General features: G+C 35.1%; 1 protein-coding gene across 1 annotated transcript in view; it reads left to right on the top strand.

Moving 5' to 3' along the window:
* The window catches only part of WNT2B (Wnt family member 2B), a 41,874-nt gene extending 21,358 nt beyond the window's left edge, over positions 1–20,516 (top strand). The window contains exons 2-5 of the mRNA XM_072425708.1: positions 4,228–4,448; positions 11,391–11,668; positions 15,377–15,641; positions 19,343–20,516. Coding sequence (XP_072281809.1) covers positions 4,228–4,448; positions 11,391–11,668; positions 15,377–15,641; positions 19,343–19,572 — 994 coding nt within the window. The 3' untranslated portion in view covers positions 19,573–20,516. The remainder of the gene's footprint in view (positions 1–4,227; positions 4,449–11,390; positions 11,669–15,376; positions 15,642–19,342) is intronic.
* The last annotated feature ends 422 nt before the right edge of the window (positions 20,517–20,938 follow it).

The following is a 20,938-nucleotide window of genomic DNA, read 5'->3' as shown; positions in this document are numbered from 1 at the left end:
TATTTCTTACTATTTAATTTGACAAGACTATGTACTTTTTGAAGTGCTGCGTAATATGTAGGAGCTATATAAATACTGGTTAGTAATACTAATAATAGATATATGTACATCAAGTAACGTACTGGATTGCATGGTTGCTGATGAACATAAAGCTTTGGTACCTGTTTTTTGTCAATCAGAAAAGACTCTCTGCCATAACAAGAACCTGTATTCTTTAACTTTAAGGACCAGCATATTTACCACTGCAAAAGTAAGGTTTTTCTGTGATAGTCTGGAATAAGATGTGTGTATGCAAATACATTTAGTGTAGTTTTTTTTTTGACTGTCTTTCTTTCTAAGTAGTAACAGGCAGTTTAAACCAGCAAATAAACCTGCCAGAAGTGTAAAAACAGCTTATGATAATTCAAATTGTATTTGCACATTGTGCTGCTTTTGTGTTTCACAATCCACAGAGCACTAGTAAATTCTTATGTGGTAATATAATATTAATCATTCATCAAAAAAGAAAAAAAACACAGATATTGCTATAAACCATTTCTTGAAAGCATCTTAGATTTATACATTTATCATTCTAAAAGTTTAGTCTTTATATAGTTCCAAACAATTGCACAACAAAATTTTTGTTTCATAAGAGTTATATTTTAATTGTTTTTTATTTAATCAATATATTAAGGTTTATTATGATAATAATAACACTATTAAATGTTATTCTATCTCTGTAAATAAAGTGGTTAAAGCAGGTTTGCTTCTCACAGTTTTCTCAGCAGATTGCACGGGTCTTCTCTAATGTGAGCTCTTTAGTACTCTGCACTTTCCATCCTCATCTGACCTTGCGTTTTTGCCAGCATTCCAAGGAATCACTGATGGACTGTTTAAGCAACTTAACTTTCGTAGTTTGTAGTATTAAAGCGGTGCTCCAGACATATATATTAAATCACACTAATTTATTTTATATATTCTATATTCCAATAACAAGGCACACTTTTTTAGTGTGGTCTCATGGCGAGGAACCATATTAAATCTTAAAAATACATACACCTGTAGAGGAAAATAAAAACCTACCCCCTGGCTTCCACCACCCCATCTAGGTGATGGCAATGTCATTATCTTTTCATTTATATCCTGGGACATGCTGGGTAGCCTAAAATGAAACTTAAGGTGATAAATAATGGTTGCAAATAGACAATTTTTGCAATGCAACAGACAGACTGTCTCGTCTGCAATAAAATAAGCCTATATACCTGATCCCAATTTTTTAACTCACTTTCCCTCGCTCCTTCGCCAGCATCTTCACCCAGTTCTCCTCCAGGTTCGGGATCTTTGCCCATTTTGATTAGCCAGGCTGAAATGATATAATTCCTGCACATGAGAGTTTATTTTCTCCCAGCTGCCAGGTATGCCCATATTGTACATTGAGCTGTGCAGTTGTGGAGTTTAGTGTACAGTATGAAGAATCCAGAGTAGCTAACTTGCACAGGTTCTAGAATTCTCCTACTTAACTCACTTGTCCAGTGTCCAATAAAGCCTCCCACTACAGTAAAACCAGGCAAACATTCTAATTCTTTCCTAGTATATCCAAAGCTAAAAAAAAAAGTTTTCGGTATAGATACATATTGAGACAAATTAAAAACATAGCTGGCAGCATTTGCAAGCACCTGGAGGTCATATATGAATATTGTGTTCCTACAATAAATAAAGGGAATAATATTCTGTAATGTATATTTATCAATAGGTTTTTAAGACTACAAGATTCAGTCACTCATTTTGCTGTGCTGGAATTGAGCAGGTATTTCTAGTATTAGTAAACCTCTTCCAGTGCCATTCTAACAGCCCCAAGATGTATAAGTATATTAAAAATATATATTATACATAAATATATTCACACCGAGGTTACTGACTGCATCATCTTCATGACACGTGGAGCTTTTAGAGAAAAATACCGTTATTTCTTCCTAGATAACTGTGACTCCTGGCCAAGCACACTTGACAGATATGGAAAATCTCACAACTGTTCCAAAATGTTTTCTTCGGAAAATCATCTGTACTATTCTTCATAAATATTCATTCATGTCTGTGTTCCATTAGTAGGAGTTCATTAGCTGTTTAGAATTGTCTTAGATGAATGGAGCAGGAAAGTTAATAGTGTGAACTTGGATTAAAACCAAAACATATCTATTTACAGATAGTCACATTTTGGTGGTTTTCACCATAAACTTCACACCATATTTAATATGATAAACATGTTTGGCTGGCTCCTCTATTCTGTCTTGTATGCCTTCCCATCTTCTCCCAGAGCCAGTAAGGAAGAGTTGTGTCATTAAACAAAGCTCCCATGTAATAAATCTGTAACAAACAGTTATCTCCATTTTCTGAGGATACTGAGAACTTGACACAGTCCCCAAGTGGGTTCATCAGTCACAGGGATTCACACTGACAGTGTGCACTGGGGGCTCTTTTGTTCCATCTCTATTCTTACAAGACAAATAAATTAAATTTACTAACTCTCTCTACATACCACAGCTATCGCTAATATTTTTATACTTCTAACTCAGTTCTATAAACTATTTTGCTGTATTTTTGTCTGTGCTCAGTACATGCGTTTTGTTGGTATCACCACTGAGACACGAATAGGCTGTTAGTGGTCAAAAGTCAAAGGCCCTGATTTATTAAAGTTCCCCAAGGCTGGAGAGAATACACTTTCTTCAGTGAAGCTGGGTGATCCAGCAAACCTGGAATGGATCTGATCAATGATTGAAAAAATTTGCTAAGAACTAGCTTGATTTTAGGAAATCCATTCCAGGTTTGCTCAATTACCCAGCTTTACTGGTAAAGGTGTATTCTCTCCAGCCTTTAATAAATCAGGACCAATGTAGGAACACTGAAAGTTATGAGTTCGATATTTAGGCATGTTTGCTAATTTTCTGTGTATGGTATCTTAACACTAAGCTCTGAAAAACCTATTACCAAAAAGATCCAAAAAGTTACTTTTTTTAAATGTATACAATTTTTTTAAATGTTGCAATAAAGAATACTTATAAACTGCAATTAGATCAAAGTTTCATTGGAACATTTGCCTATTTCCCAAGCAAAATATGATTTTTTTAAATTATTTTTATAGGTTCTAATACTTTTTAACCATTTTCAAAGAACAATTGCTTGGCAAAACAAGATTACAAACTGCATTCACCAAATGACTATGTTATGCTTTCAATGTACTATTTATCCTGTTTATGGTTCACAGAATTCAAATTAGTTCTGAAAGTACATGTAATAATCCCCAAAGAGGGAAATGTGTATTTTACGTGTCACTTCTAGAAGTCTCTATGTTGACCCTAGTCAACAATTTCTACATTGCACAGCACTGATGTTTTCAAAGTTTCACAGTCCACTTCAGGCCAAGATGCAAATATAAGGGACTAACTACAGTATATATACATAAATATTTAGCCTTTCATCATCTTTAGATTTTTCATTACCCTAAATAAAAAAAAAAACAAATTGTCTACATAAGTGTGTATCAACCAGGGATCCATGAAAACCTAGGGTTCCTCAAGAGGTTGATAGGTGTTCCTTGAGCAGTGAGCAACTGAGTGAAATACAAGACTTTTTCAATTCAACAGTTTTGTTGTATTATTATCTTTATATTTTTTACCTTGCATCTATTGGTTCTCTTATAAATACCACCTGGTATATAGTCTACATAAAGGTTACGGGTCTGTGCTGAAGACTGTGCTGCTGATGACTTTAGTTTTTTTTCCAAAATTCAAAAACTTACAGGTAATTAGGTTCTACCCACCTTTTGTTCTACTATGTAAGACTATGCAGGAATATTGTAAGCAAGACAGGCTAATGTCAATGGTTCAGAACCATGTAGCATGTAAACTGTTGGTTAGTATTTATATAGATAATGGAAACTAATACATTATTATTTGAATATTCCACTCTAATGTACTACAATTATTGCTACTAATAATAATTTTTTAATACCAGTACCTACTTCTGTGTTGACCAACAAACCTTTCTTATAATATGGATAATTCAAATGAAATACAAAACCTCACATTTTTAATGAACTATACAATAATTAATATTAACATTGAGCAGGGACCTCTGCAACAAAATTGAAAGTACCTTTGCAAAATGACAGTATGTTTGGCTTTGACATAGGAATATATAAAAAAAATATGATTAAAAGAAACATAACTATATGTATTTTCTCTTCCATAGGTACATTGGTGCACTTGGAGCACACGTCATTTGTGATAACATCCCAGGACTGGTGACCAGGCAGAGACAACTGTGTCAAAAGCACCCTGATATTATGCAAGCCATTGGAGAGGGAGCCAAGGAGTGGATCAGAGAGTGCCAGCATCAGTTCAGACATCATCGCTGGAATTGCAGCACCCTGGACAGAGACCACACAGTCTTTGGGAGAGTCATGCTAAGAAGTATGTTGTTATGCCTAAAAATAAACCTGCAATAGCAGTCTTATTAAAAACCAGTGCTAATAACTGTAATGTCCCACGGTGTTAATCATTAGAAAGTTTTAACATTATTTTGTTGCTCTATCTATAAAAGGCAAATAATTCTAGCAACATTCTACAAAGCAATACAGTGTAATATACAAAGTCTAGATACACCACATTAGTTTTTTTTTGTTCTAAATTTACCCATAGCCTTGTCTGTCACTGTCAGTAGGCATGGGTCTACAGCCCAATAAACTAATTTTGTTTGCATTAAGAGTGATCATACAGAACCTGATATTTATACGGAATTCAGCAGCTTTGAGCATTGTCTATGATCAAGCTGTGTAGACATTAACACTTGAATGAGCCACAAAATATTGTTCCAAGAGAAACATATTCACTTTATGTTATATTCAATACCTAATTTTTTGGCTGTATGAATGATAAATTACAAAAATCTCAGTATCAAAATATGTTCCCGAAGAACAGTGCTCCCTATTCTTCACTAAATTATTTAGAACTGGAATTATTTAGGTTTTTGTCATTAATAGAGATTTGTCTTTTATTGGTAACTTTACCTTGTTTTATCCTTGCAGTGTGTCTTCAAGTAATATCATGCTACCTTTTATTTTAAAGTGATAACATTTGGAACCTTGTTATCCACTGATAGCAGTGGAAATAACTGCTAAAATAACAACTGCTACAATAATGTAATTCTATTTAAAATATAATATGTCTTAGCTATCAAAACAGATTTTTCATACAACTTTTCAGAATGCCAAAACTATCTACACTATGAAGTATTAGAGGCCTGTCTCATTGGATGTATAATACAAAGATTGTTGGGGTAGAGAGGTACTTGCACTACATGTCTCTTTGTAGGACTAACTACAGTACATATACATAAATGTTTAGTCTTTTATCATCTTTAGATTTTTCATTAGCTTAAAGAAAAAAACCTAATTGTCTACATAAGTGTTTCCCAACCAGGGTTCTGTGAAAACCTAGACTCATGTAGGCTCATGAGCTCATTTGGAGGAACTAGAGTTCCTCCAAAGGTTGATAGGGACTTGGTAGGCCCATTGTACAGATCTTGTACATTTATTGTAATTATTGTGCGTTAATGTGTTTTGGCCAACTTTTTATGATATAATGAAAAATCTATAGTAGACATGGTAAACTAAAAAAGCTCAGTTGTCCAAGCTGGCATTAATGAGTCGATTTTGAAAACTCAGCCCAGTATGACTATAAGGAATAATAACATAAAGTAAAGCCCCAATATTCATATTGTTAAGGAAGGCAAAGTGTTAGCAAAGGACAATAAGTTATCCAATCCCACAAAAGCAACAAATTTATTCTTTAATAATGTACCAAATGGATAAGATGTACGTAGGCTCATGAGCTCATTTGTTGTTACAAAAAGGAGTGCTGTTTACTGCCAGAATCCATTAAAAGATGGTAGAAAGTAAAACCTAAGGCAAACAGCTAAATACAAAGTTTAAACACTTCACATAATTGGATTGTTTACAATGCACAATCCAGTGCAGGCTGTCACTGACTGTGTGCAGGCTTGCTTCCAGTTAGATTGCATGAGGCTTCCCCAGCAGCTGGTGACATCGGGGCTGAGGGTTGGAGCAGCAAACTGCTGTGCACAGAAAGCCTGAAACACTACCGAAAGTTTAGAAAGTAGCAGACAATAGAACAGCCACATCAATAAAATGCGAGAAGTGATTAACAAAAAAAAAATGAGCTCTAGTAGCTGCTCAGCACCTGCTGAAGCTATATTTTGTTTATGTATATAGAGTGATGACAGCGAACTTCGAAGGTAAAAAAAGACAACTAAACCTCATTTTTCTGTTAAAGAGAGTACTTATACAGTAAAATGAAATTCTAAAATATTCCTCAGAGATTTGGGTTTATATTGCCATGATAGCATTGTGCAATTGCTGCAGATTTGTCAACTGTACATTCAAAAATGTGACTCTCCCATTCCAGCATATTAAATATTGGATTGGGATCTGGTGACTGTGGGGGCTATTTGAGTACAGTGAACTTATTGGCATGTTCAAGAAACCATTTTGAGATGAATAAAACTTTGTGACTTGGCATTTTATCTTTATGGTACACTGCACTCATAAGGCAATAGACATGATCAGCAACAATAACCAAGGAGACTGTGGCATTAAAACAAGCTCAATTAGAACAAAAGGGCTCAAAGAGATACAGGAAAATATCTCACACACCATTACACCATTGCCTGAACAATTGATACAAGGCAGGATGGGACCATGATTTCATGTTGTTGTTGCTAAATTCTGACTCCACCATCAAAATTTTGCAGCAGAAAATGAGAATCATTGGACTAGAGAATGCTTCTCTTTTCCATTTTTGGTGACCCTTTGTAAATGGTATCCTTAGGTGCCTGTTCTGAGCTGACAGGAGTGGCACCCAATGTGATCTCCTGGTGCTGTAGCCCATCTGCTTCAAGGCCTGACAAGTGGTGCATTGAGTTATTGTTGCCTTTCTATTAACTCAAATCAATCTGGCCATTCTCATCTGACATATTTGGATTAACAAGCAATTGATCAGTCGTATCTAATAAAGTGTTCAGAATATTTTTTTAGGGAAATGTGATTCAGCCTAAATTCACAACTTAAAGACCTTCTTCAAGAACATTTTGGAGATCTCAATGACTGGCATTAAATACATAAACACCACTGCCAAAATATCTCCCAGCAAAGTAAGGAAAGTTTCTCAGCTCTACCTTCCTTTTTTCCTTAAGTCTGCATCATGAAACTTCTCTTCTTTGGGAAGTCTTAGATTTAGATCTTAGAGCTGGAATTCCTCCCTTGCTGTAAACCATGGACAAACTAATAGGAACATGGAAGTCAAAATATATAACTGCCCTGCCGGGCTCAGATTTCTAGAAGAAGGGACCTCACCACAATTAGATGATTATCTGAGCCCATTTATATGTAGCGGATGAAAAAGCTTCCTTAATCAGGTCTATGCTTTGACTTTATATCTGTCCACTGCCTTTGGAGGGAGCATAGACTAATTAGCTATATTGCCTTTGCCTGGTATATGGTGAGTGTGATTACTACTTTTATATGGATTTAACTTGTTTAGTTTTAGATATAACTGGTATGTTATTCTTTTTGTTAACATTCCCACAAACCTGTAGTAAAGTGCTACAAACAGTCTTAGTACGTGATGGCATACATCATCATTTTAAGTCTTTTCTTTTTTTAAAGTTTTATTTTTTAATCTCTTTGATTATTTTAAAATATCTGCAACTGATTTGTGAGGTTTAAAGTATAAAAAAGTACTGTTTGTTCTTGGTTACTGCTCCTTAACTAAACAATAATCAGAGAGTGGTAGCAGACATTTTCCTAAGAAAGATTGAGACTGTCAGTGGAGAGGGGTCTGTTTCCTGTAAACAGGTGCATGTTCTTACCCCTTTCTCTGGTATCCTGTTATACATTTACTTGTAACATAAATGAATCAAGTAGCCATCCCTGCTTATTGCAGCACAGAGAAGTAGTGTACGTTGAAGATGTCCCAACCCAACAGTGAAATATCCAAGCAGTAATTGGATACATAAATATTTGGACAAAGACTTGAGGAAAGCATCTGGTATTTGTATGGTAGAGGAACTGTCTCTAAGAAAATATGTTGAAATCTCAAACTCTAAGGAACTCCAGAAAGCTTTCTCGAAAAAAAAAAAATCAAAACATGAGTCAGTTTCTGTTAAGATTAAAATTAAGTCTTTTATTTTGGAATGTTCATATGCAATACTCGCATATATTTATTTGGAACGTACAGGAACTTTGTAGATATTTTCTTGAATGAAGATATTCAGTTTTAAAAAATATTGTTTCAGTTGGGTAGAAAATATATAGTTCAACTAAAGTTCAAAGTTTACTAGATAAGTCATCAAGGTAGTAGACTAATGTTGTACTGTTTCTTTACTATCCCACAGAGCTCTTTGGGTTCCATTGTGAAAGCAAAACTTAGTTACAGGGATTTTGACAAATGATACAAATGGTATAAATAAGATAATGGGCCTGATTTATTAAATCTCTCCGAAGACTGTAGAGACAACATTCTGCAAGACTTGCGCTATCATGGGAGAATGTGGTGATCTGGCAAACCTTGAATGGATCTGGTCCAGAATTGAAAATATTTGCCAACTAACAGAAAATGTTTTTTTAAGAAATCCATTTGCTGCATCACCTAGGTTCTTCCATGATAGTCTAGACTGTCTTCTCCAGTCTTGGAGAACTCTGCCAACCAAGATCCTGTTACTAAATTAACAAGGACCCATGAGTAAGTGGCCATGCCCCTTACCATGGGTATGATCTAAAGCAGGGGTCTACATACTCAGACCTTTAGGCTAGATACGGCCTGGCCGGTAGTTCGTTCCGGCCTAATGTGATTTCGTAGCCGAGGGTTGCCGTCCAGATCTGCCAGGGGGCGTTAGGAACTACCCGAGCCGGAGCCGCCAGAGATCCCTTGCCGCCTCCTTGCTGTTGCTCCCCTATTTACTGCACCCGGCGGTAAATAGGGAATGCTCCCTAAAGGTAAATCCCTTTCCTGCACAATGCATACGGAGGAGAGGGATATCACTTCAGGGGGCATTCTCTGGTGGGGGGGGGGCATTAAGGCAGGACTCAGAGTCCGGCCTAGTGTGCTCCCGCCCACCCCTGAAATGGCCTAATGGCCATAAAAGTTTGCCAACCCCTGATCTAAAGTATAGTTTAAGCTTTAATTAACTTATTCTGATTAGGATCTTTTGAGGTACAATAGGACACCTAAATATATGTTGAAATGAACCTAATTAGGGAATTCAGCTAATGCCAGATTTTATGTTACTTTTATTTTATGATTTTATGCATTTCTTGAGAGCCCAGTAATATATACAATACAGTTTCATTTTCATCTCAAAGCCTAAAGCTTGAAGTGGGTGATAAATTATGAAATAAAAAGGAATATAGAGAATAATATATATGTTGTTCAGACATTTTTTACATTATGGGGTGACAACTATCTGTTCCTGGTTCTCAGTTCATGCCCTTAGTTGCCACCCTGTGCACTGCCAGATAATTGCTACAGTGAAAATGCATATTGTATATTACTATTTTTTGTCCTGTGTAAGCTAGTAGTTTGTGATCATTCAAATACAGATACAGTATACTAGATATTTTCTTTAGCTCCTGGCAATGAACAGAATGTGGGAAGAGCAAAGGGTGGAGGTCAAGGCAGCAGCTAGATATTTCACTGTCCTTAGGTATGGTTCTGCTACAAAAGCACAGAATGTCCGATATTGCTATGATTATGAAGTCAAACATATTATTGATGCTCAATTGATGCCAATAGCTGTTTAAATATTGCAAAAAAAGTTGTAGGGGAAGCTAATTATCAATCAAGTATACTAAAAATTATGCTACAACTTTGAACACATTTTGCTTTGTTTTATGACATTCATGTGCAGTCAAAGCCAGTCTGTGCCAGCGCATCCCATATGTAGAGCCACCCCTTTTTCTTTCAGTGACATAACGGGGAGTGTTTTATGGTGTAATGGAAAAAATAAGTGGGTGGGTAATGGGAATCCATGTATCAGATTTATAGGACTTGTCAACAAGTTCTCCCCAGTGGTTTGTGTGCCTGTTAAATATTTTAGATTGTCTTCAAACATGCTGTTAACTGATCTCTCCTATCGGTTAGAATTTTAATTTCCTGGAGAAATGCATAGTTCTAAAACATAGGGTCCTAAATGCAGTTCTTGGTCTTGACAGGTGGTTTTGATGTCCTCATGTTTCTAATGTATTGCTATTTCACAAGTCTTTAAAACTTTTAAAAATATCTTTGAATTAAACAACGCATTTTTTAAACCATTAAACCACTTCCATGACAAGGTTGGTATTTACATTATTTAAACTGATTTATGGGGCGTTTGAGATATGTTATTCCTGAGGATGTTCAGTGGTAGAAGATAAAAGCCTATCAGTTGAGTGAATCTCCCCAGGAGAAGATAGTAAGATGCTCCACAGCTGCATTGCATTATATTCAGGAGAGAAATATTGTATATGACCACATATTTGAAAATTATTAAAATACATTAAGTACAAACCAGTAGTATCCAGCTGCAAAAGTTAATATCCTTATGGTCATTATATAACTGTTCTGTCAGCAGAACATGTTTATGTGAAACCTATAATGTCAGACCAAAAAGGACATATTACTACACTCCAGAGAACCTATTTCACATTTGTCTAGTGTGGACTCCTACTGAATATGTACCCCTATTACTATTCTAACATATATTTCCTTTATAGAGCAGATGTTTCCATTACCTGTTTCTAATCTCTCTCTTCTTCTTATAATAGGAATTTAGCCTGCATTCACAAATTGTCTGCCTAGGTATAAGGTTAAGGTTCTCTCCAAATAAGTTAGATATTTGGATTGAATATTCACACCATTTACTGGTTTAAATACTCCTAACACCTTTTTGTAAATTGGTCTTTTAATGTTTCTCTGATTTTACTTTTAATTGTTGATAAAAAAAAATTTGAAAACTAACAGTCCAAAAGAAGGTAAACCCCATTATTCTGTGTTTTTTTTAATTCATAGTTGTGTTTGTAGAATCTGCCAATAAGAATTTATATTAATAAATTGTAACATACCATAGCACTCTTGGTCTAAAAAACTTTTCGTAACTTTTTTAACCTGTACAAATCCACCACCTGCTGGGATGGCTATAGGCTGGTATGTACATAATGATCATTAGCAGCAAGATATTTGTGCTTCTAAGCCAAAATAATTGTACCCAAATTGTTGAACCTACAGCTTCCCTTGTGTTTTTTTATTTAGTTAATGGAAAGATCTCATTGTATAAAAATATTTATATTTTCCTATTTCTAGGTAGTCGAGAAGCAGCATTTGTCTATGCCATCTCCTATGCTGGTATGGTTTATGCCATTACTAGAGCGTGCAGTCAAGGTGAACTGAAATCCTGCAGTTGTGACCCAAAAAAGCGGGGGCGATCGAAAGACAAAAAAGGAGAATTTGACTGGGGAGGATGTAGTGACAACATCGATTTTGGGATTGAGTTTGCCAAGGATTTTGTGGATTTTAAGGAGAGAAGAGTAAGGGATGCACGGGCCTTAATGAACCTGCACAATAACCGCTGTGGAAGGATGGTAAGTTACCCTAAACCTTTAATTCTTTTACAGGAACATTATATTCCCAACATAAACAATGATCAGGAATGTTTCACCAAACAGATAAATCATCTTGTGTGATCAAATCAATAGTGTTTAAGATGTTCTTTAAGCGATTTATCTAGGAATTAAACCAAATGGCTCATCAAACTTGTAGTTTCTCTCCACTAACACAATAAAACAAAAAAAATAGAACAGAACGAAACCTAACCCCTTCCCTGTTCCAGATGTGTCCATGTGTCCCAAATTGGGGAGAACAGATCTAACCTTTTTTAAAGCTATTAATGCTGTTTGGACAGAAACCACTGGAGGTTACAGCAGAAATATTTTGTGCCATAAATATATTTCCATGCTAGGTAATTTATTGTTCTCTAGCTTAAAGAGAATAAACAGTTATCGTTTCAAAGGGAGTCATAAGATAACATCTAAAGAGGAGGGGGGTTATGGGAGACATTAATCTGCCAGAATTCATATGCCCATATTGTAGCTTCAGCTGTAAATTGGATATTTTAGATTCCTGGCCTTCCTAATACAATGGTGTTGTCATTTATAGTTTTACTAATTACTAAGGGTTACCAGAGCAATTTATAGTTTTAGTTAGTGCTGTGTGGAAAGATCCATTACATATATAAATAAATTTTTTATAATCTGGTGCTATATGACAAGGTGTTGTAGTTAACGTCAAGAATGATTAAAACAAGAGTTAATGTACTCTTTACCTTAGCTGAACAAGTAAAAAAGATTATACCTTGAGCAGTGAACTGTACCAAATAGCCAATTAAAAAATAACATAAATGGAAAGAAAAAAGAAACATTTCTATCGCATTGAGTTCAGTCTGAAACACCTCAAATGATTAGTTGTCCAGTATATATACATTATTTAATCTATGCAATTTAATACAGGTAATTACTGAAACTCACATATGTATGTGACTCTTTAAATTATTAGTTTTAATGAGTAAACTCATTAATTTTTATAGTGTATATACTAGTCCATCCAAATAAAGTAAGCAACTGCCAACATTCAAATGCCAATTCTTTACAACCTAGACATAGGTGCTGATGTACATCTGCAACAGCCATTAATTTGCAATTATAAGCATATCTTCATAGCTCACCATCACACCACAAAGGCTCAAAGATTATGCAAAAGGTATATTTACTGTCTAATCACAACTTTTCCAATTATAACTCCTTAAGGCATACAGTTTTCCAACTTCAGTTTTTTTCAGCCCTGTGGATGAAATTACAAAATGATATTGTCTATATAATGTTATGAGACATTATGGTTCTGCTTAGACCTGTGGATTGTTTCATTACTTCTACCTAGTCTCCAGAAGTTAGTATAGCAAAGCGTTCAGTGCCCATTTAAATATCCAGACATTTATGCAGTACATTTTTATTTATATTTGACCAACATCAGCTTTTAGTTTGAATAGGCTACAAGGTGCTTTCTTCCACTCATCATCTGTGACAAAATAGCCTCACAAACTCCATAGAAAGCCAGGCTTTAAAAGTTTTTTTCTCCAGGGGGACGCTTATGGTAGCATTCTTCCCATTGTTCAGGTTGATCAAGGGTGCTGCTTAGGTCGCAAAATTGAAGCATCTATAGTTTACTATACCGCCTAGAACAGTACTACCACTCACAAGACTGGACCAGTCCCCATTTGCTTCAACATATTCATACAGCTCATGTATACAGTTTTTTTTGCCCAAAGGTTAAAACAAGGTACCATGCCTCTTTCACACCTATGGTGCATTTGCTTACCTTTTTCCAATTAGAGATAAAGATCGCTGTATTGTCTCAAGAGGCTGGAACTACTATGTGCAATACAGTTCTGCACATGGTTTAGAAAGTTACCAGTGTTGTGTACATCTTAAAGTCTCGGCATACACACATTTGGTGCTGTAATAACTGTCCAGGCTACAAAAGCTGGGTATTGACCATGGTAATCAGGCAGAATTTAGGAGTGAATACACATTCATCTTCAATCTTCATTCAGCTTACCTTTACCATATAGTTGTCATATGTCAGGGGCCTCAATCAGACAAGACAAAAAAAAAAAAAACCACAGACATCCATTGTTATACAGCAAATTGTCAAAGAGCAGCAATATGATCACACTCGCTACACCGCTAACACTAGTGAATCCCCCCCAGTTTTGCCTTGGATCCCCTCATTTTCGTGGCTTTTCTTTGTTATAAAGATAATTTTGGACTAGTTTTTTTTTTTAGCAAGGTGTACATAGAAAGGGCTATTCATACAATAAACAATACAAACACTTCTTCACTGCATACTAATTAGCTTTCTAACAGAAAAACAAATCACATTTCCTCATCAGTTTGCATTGAAAACAGAGGTTTTAGCATACATTTATAAATATGTGTGGAACCCAAACTTCCTTGTCAAAGCCCTCTTTGAATTGTGACCCCTAACTAATATATTTGAGCTCCTATACAAAGAAATACAGCATAAATATTTTCAAGCAAATATTCCAGTAGTCCACCAAATTCTGGGACATGCTAAGCAAAGTATTCTAAAGGTTTATACAAAGGTACAAAAAGTTGCTCATTCAGTATTTGCATGGTACAGACAGATTTGATTACAATAAACCTCATTAGTCTTACAAGGATGTATCCAAAAAAAAAAAATAGACAAGATCACTTAGAAAAAAAGCATATGGATCACATGTGTTAAATCCATATATCCTCACTTTCTAAGTCATTTTTTCTGTTTTTAGAAGCTCTTAAACTGACTAACCACTAATGGAATGGTGTAAAATAAATGTTGCCCTTTACCTGATATCTCTACCTTACGTTTAACCTCTAGTGTAGGAAAGATGTTTGCAGGGTTGGTAAAATTGCCACATGCAAGAATATAGGATAGAAAATATTATCATAGGTGATAGCCAGCAAAAATTTATGAAAGACAGATGTTGGCGAATAAACCTCCTTTTTTGTGAGAAAATATGCAGAAACTTGGAACAAGAGGGGGCAGTGGATGTGCTGTATCTAGACTTTTCCTTACAGTATTCTTTACAGGTAACTAGTGTTTTAACAACAGAAGTACTGTTTTTGAATGGACACAAATCTAAATAAACTGGCTTACACTTCACATACATGGATCATCAGTCATGGATTTATATATCAAATAGCTTTCATGCATAGTTGCCCAACGTTTATTTTTGAGGGTATAATACTTTATTTTTTTATAAAAACTTTACCATGACATAATTATATAATGAAATACAGTTTATGCAGGCTGCCCCATAAATGAGACTTAGTATTAGTACATAGGTGTAAAAAAAATCATTGATTACAGGGAGAGAAAATTAAGAAAATGAATGACAGAAAAGGGTCTTAGTGTAAATTTAAGTTTATAAATTACAATAAGATCCTTTTTCACCATTCATACCAACATTTTAAAGCCAATCTATCTACATCTTATAAAGCTTGAAACAAAAAGATGGTAGGAAGGGTTTTGTTAAGGCAAACTAAACTGTGCCTTGTCGATTGATTTTTTTATACAGAATAATAGTTTTGAAGTTTTATTTTTTTCTTGTGTATGGTCACTTGCTTTAATGAGATGACATTTGGAATAGTATAGTACTGGATAAGTAATACGTACTTTAAAAGCTGTTGTTTTATGTACAAGTTACATAGTAATGCCTATCCTTTTTCCTGCAGGCAGTAAAACGTTTTATGAAGCTTGAATGTAAGTGCCATGGGGTCAGTGGGTCATGCACATTAAGGACTTGTTGGCGAGCCATGTCAGATTTTCGAAAAACAGGGGACTATCTCAGAAGGAAATACAACGGGGCAATTCAGGTCACCATGAATCAAGATGGTACTAGCTTCACAGTAGCCAATCAAGACTTCAGAAAACCCACAAAAAAGGACCTTGTCTACTTTGAGAATTCTCCTGATTACTGTGTGATGGACAAGTATGCAGGTAAAGATCATTTGTCTAGCTTTGGTAAAGAAACAGTTTCATAAAGAGCTATATGCCCTCCAGCTAAAAGCTACTGCAGTCACATGCAAAACATAGCTGTCTTGTTTGATCTTTTAGCAGCCAAAACATTAAATTGTCTGATGTTTCCTCTGTTGAAAGTAATCAGTTAAAATCTGCTTTGGTACTTCAGGCATGCAATCTATATCACTTTTATGTGTGTTTTATTACTTATGTTTTTTTTCTGTTTGATCATTTTACATGAGTTATTTACCCAATAAATCTGACAAAAAAGCAAGAAAACATTGACATGGCAAGTTTAGTGCACTGTAAACTTTAAGAAACCTAGGTATGCTTGGTAAGGATTTAAAGATACGCCAAAATTTAGGGGGCACTTGTTGTTATAAATACTTTCTAAAATCCAACAGTAATCCAGCCTATTGGACACAAACTGAAGGGAAATCTTCCTATTAGACCTATTTAAAAAAATAAAATTTTATATATATATATATAGTGCTTTTAATCTTCCCCTAGCCTATCCAAAAATAAAAAAGAAAGATTTGGCATAAGATATATAAAAAATCGGAAAAGGCTAAATACTAATACTTTCAGTTGCAATTAGTTTCTAAATACTAGATGTATTTTGTTGTTTTTGATGGTTACTAATCAGAAAGCAATGTTGGTTGTTGGGGTCAATTCTGCAATCTTTCCAAAAACAGTAATATTCAGTCTGATTTCATGCATCCTACCCTTATTAAGCAGTACCTGGCAGTAACTCGGACTAGTGTATGACAAGCTAAAGGGTCTATAGATTTGTGACACCCAAAATAATGGTAGTTGTCATCTGGAAGATCATTTCCGACAACAGTAATTGCAAGTGTTTATTTCCATAAAAGAACATAGGAAAGATTTCCCCTCATTTTCTGTTCTGGGGACAACATTTCACCAGAAAGTAAAAGGGAAATCTGCAGGGAAAATGGACACCAAAAGAAGCTGTGAGGTTTCCTCTATTCTTGTCCTGGGAACAATCTTTTCACTAAACACAAAATCTCTCCACTGTAAAATTCTAATCCTTCTCTTCTCTAGCCCCTTTTATTCAGCAAAAATGTATGGTAGCACCCAGGAGCCTGGTTCTCTCTATCCAGTTTACATAATGACTAATTGATTGGGGGTTCTCTTTAATGTTAAAGACCACAGTTATATCCATTTGTATGCCCCATGATAAAAGCAAACCGGTACTCAGAATAATACAACTGTTTTCATTGCTTCAGAAAATGTAATGGTCTCATTATGAGCCACTGCTTTAAGCTAGGGAAATCAGAGAATTTGGCACTCTGTATGTGCATATTTGTTTCAGGTCAGTTACATTAAAATGATTATCCCCAATAGTAAACAATAACGAATAGCTGTATTGGATTTTCACCAATCACAAACAGTTCTCTTACAAAGAAGTAAGTTTGAAAGAAATGTTTAGCAAATGTTTTCAGTACAGGTTTCTTTACATGTACAAAATGCATCACAATCTTGTGAGCAATTCCTTTGATATGGTCCTGACACTAAATACTTAGCAGCAGACTATATGTGTAGCTATGTCACAGTTTGAATTTCCTAAAGATATGCTAGCTTTGTAAGTAAAAGCAATAGGACCATATGTTCTGAAATGGAGGGATCAATTGATAAGTTGAACTTATGAAACTGATGACAGAAAAAGGTTGAAGACAACAGTGAAGATCAATGAAAGATCACTTTGCTAAGGAAAAGTTGATTTTTTCAAATCATCCTCCTTGTAGCGTGTAGCCCACGGGGACAGTTTTAATGGCTATTTAATCCTTTCACTCTTCCAGTTGCTGGAGGGAGATAAGGCGGGCCACAGAGAAAGATGAAAAGGAGTTTTCTGTCAAAAGAATGTGATGCCATTCAGACATGACATGCAGTCCAGGGGAAATAAGTTATGTGGGTATCAGATCTCAGCTGTGGAGCTATCTTACTGAATGAGACACAATCCTGCTGATACACGTTTTGTTTTACTAGGAAGTGACAATTAACCTTTATTCATTTACCCTAAACAAATATATTTCAAAGGAATATTTGTAATGCAAAACAGCTTGTGAAATTCATTTGAGTATGTCACATCAGGCGTACCTGAAGAAATCCAAAATAAGTTGACTAAGACAAAATATCATGAAATCAAGTCTTTCAGACTTTCTGACTTCCTGTTGAAGGAACAGCTAATATATAGTACATCAATTGGACGCTATTTATTCTGTTGAGTCAACTTTGTTCAAGTGAGGATTCCCCCATTACTGTATCAGGAAACAGTGATGTCATAGACTAAATTATGTACGAGCGAGCATTCAATCTCAGGTTTAAAAAAAAGCCTTTCAGACACAAACAACTTCCTTTTTTGCTCTCCCTATCTATATAAATATTATTCTACTCTACTGTACCACCACACAATTCATCTGCGCATGTATTGCTAAATTATTTTAATACACTATATCACTGAGCTAATTTAGGACCACTGTGAAAATCATACCAATTCAAGCTTACCAGTAAAATGATCAATAGTCACATAAAGGTTGAAATTTTTTTTTAGGAGCAGAATAAAGTTATAGCATGTTTCTGATAAGAATTTAAACTTGATCTTCTCAAAATATTTTAGAACATTTTCATAATACATAAAAATTAAACCAACCACCAGGTAAAGAACATGGTTTACATATGATGTCTATAGTTACCCTAGCATTAGTTCTAAATTTCTGTAATTTTTGAACACTATAGAACACTTTATTGCGACTACAATAAGATATTGATCCTTGCATTTTGATGAGCTGTTTTTGACACGGACAACATACCAAAGTCAGTAGGTGTACAATTCAACAGATATTGTTGAAGCAAATCCCATCACTAGCTTTGCTTTTCTGTCTATAGGTTAAACAACTGACAACTGAAGAAAATAGGGTGTGCTGGAAATCTATCAAATCTATAACCTAAAAGGTGTCTAGGTATAGGAAGTGGGGATAAGCAAATATTTTTGCACAAAGGTGCAGGATGCCATTCTTTCATCTCCTTCTTTTAGCAAAACAGAAAGCCTAAAAAACTATGCGCAGTAATTTTACTTATGAATAAGGGGTCAAATAGCAGTAATTTATATTATAACAAAAAAGGTTATTCCATTTACAGACCAGTTTTCATGAACATGAGTTTTTTTCCTAATAGGAATAACTGCAGTACTGGTAGTATAGGGCAGTAAGAACAATTTGCTATTATGGAAATTAAAACCATCATAATAATATTGGCCATCTTTGAGGTTGGCTGGAGAAGCATTTTGGTCTCCCATCAAGAAATACCAACTAGTTCTAAGCGGTGTTGGCAGTTAAAAAGGTAAAGAAGAAAGGGTAGGCCAACAAATTAGGTACCTAATGTGATCAGCAATGTAAAGGAGAAAAGCTGAAATTCATGCCCATTAGAGTATTTTGCTCTTTGGAGAATGGGAAAATTAAGTTTGTCCTCTGTACATTTCCAAAGAAAACAGAAAATACGGTTAAGGATTTTAAAGAATATTTTGTGGTAAAGAATTCATTCTCAATGTTTTAAACTTGTACATAGTTTGAATTAGAACTACCTATGTTTGTATATTTTATGGTAATTTGTGATAACTTGTCATCTATTTTTTTAACAAATTGCAATATTGTTTTTTATAGGTTCATTGGGTACTGCAGGAAGAGTGTGTGATAAAGTTTCTCGAGGGACAGATGGCTGTGAGGTTATGTGCTGTGGTAGAGGCTACGACACCACTCGTGTTACCCGAACCACGAAATGCGAATGTAAATTCCACTGGTGTTGTGCAGTGCGCTGTAAGGAATGTGAAGAAACAGTCGACGTGCATACATGTAAGGCTCCAAAAAGGGCAGAATGGCTTGATCAGACTTGAATCTAACAGAGATCTACATTTCGGACAAAGAGTCACAGGCCCCGCGAGATTCTGGGAATAGGTGTAGTACAGCTGCATGGCTTCTTATTTAAATAATTCTGCAAGGCACTAAAGACAAGACTACACTTCCCAGGATGCAATGCGGTCCCTCTGACAAAGGCCAGCTAAGAACAAGCCTTTTCTGTAAGAGAAGTTTGCAATAAAATAAGTGGTTTTCTAACTGCGATCCCTTGTCTAGTGGTATAGAACAGACCACTGCTTTACAGCTTTTTTTCTGCTGTGTGGCTTTATATCAATAATGGAGACTGATCCTATTATGCAAGTGCTTTCTGTTAATATGCAACAATTATGCTGAGGAAAAAAGGAGAATATATGGACTGTCATCAGAATATTTCCTGAAGATGCTCAGACTGTCAAAATGTTAAATACTAGTGAACTCTTCACTAGTAGCCTGTTTATTGCTACAAATGCATGGGACATTTTTCCACATTAAAAGAAAATGGTTCACTGGAAAGGATACAGCTGTGCTTTGCACAATATATTTAACGCTTAGATTTCTCATGTTTTGCGTGGACTATGTTTCAAGAAATTTGGAGACAATTTTCAACAACCTTTTTGAAGCTGCTGAAAGGGCCATGTGGATTTTTATAGTAACTAAACTTTACTAAAATAGTATGAAATACTCCCATGCTGACTGCACAAGTTTTAAAGAGAGATTTGCAGATGGTTCTTTTGGAGGACTTGGATGTGACTGAGACATTCTCTTAGACTTGCTTCTATGATGTGTACACTGCTTTAATATTTTTTTTTAAATTTATATAAACTTTTATTGCAAACCCATTTTTGTTGTGCTCCTTGCCCATTACTAAAAGTGGGTAAATATTCATTTATTTATTCATATACATTATAAAGAGGAAAAGAATAAAGTATTAGTGATGCATTTGTACACTTTTATTGTTTACTATAATCTCAAAGGTCTACTCAGCATCAAAAAGCTTGGGCACGAGTTTGTAAATTGATTATCCATAAATTTGGAAAAATTCAGGAATTATCAGGGCAAAACCAAATTTCTGGGGAAGGTCAGCAGGCTCTATATAGCTGTCATTACAGCCTAAACCTCTGCAAGCTTCTTCAAAACAATCTACATCCTGTATAGTACATTGTGAAGATGTGCATATCTGAAATACCTTTGCTGTAGAAAGTGTGATAGGACAAACATGTAATTGGCAACCATGATTTATTTCCTCATTATTACATAGATAACAGCATGTTCAAGAATTTCGGAATCTTAAACCTATCTTGTTTCCCAATACCAATGTTTTGATATTATCTAAAATTTTGATATGCAAATATTACGATTTAGATC

This window comes from Pyxicephalus adspersus, chromosome 1, assembly GCF_032062135.1.
Source record: "Pyxicephalus adspersus chromosome 1, UCB_Pads_2.0, whole genome shotgun sequence".
Classification (NCBI taxonomy): Eukaryota; Metazoa; Chordata; class Amphibia; order Anura; family Pyxicephalidae; genus Pyxicephalus; species Pyxicephalus adspersus.
Note: the sequence above shows the minus strand (reverse complement) of the source record. Positions and strands in the feature narration are given on the sequence as shown.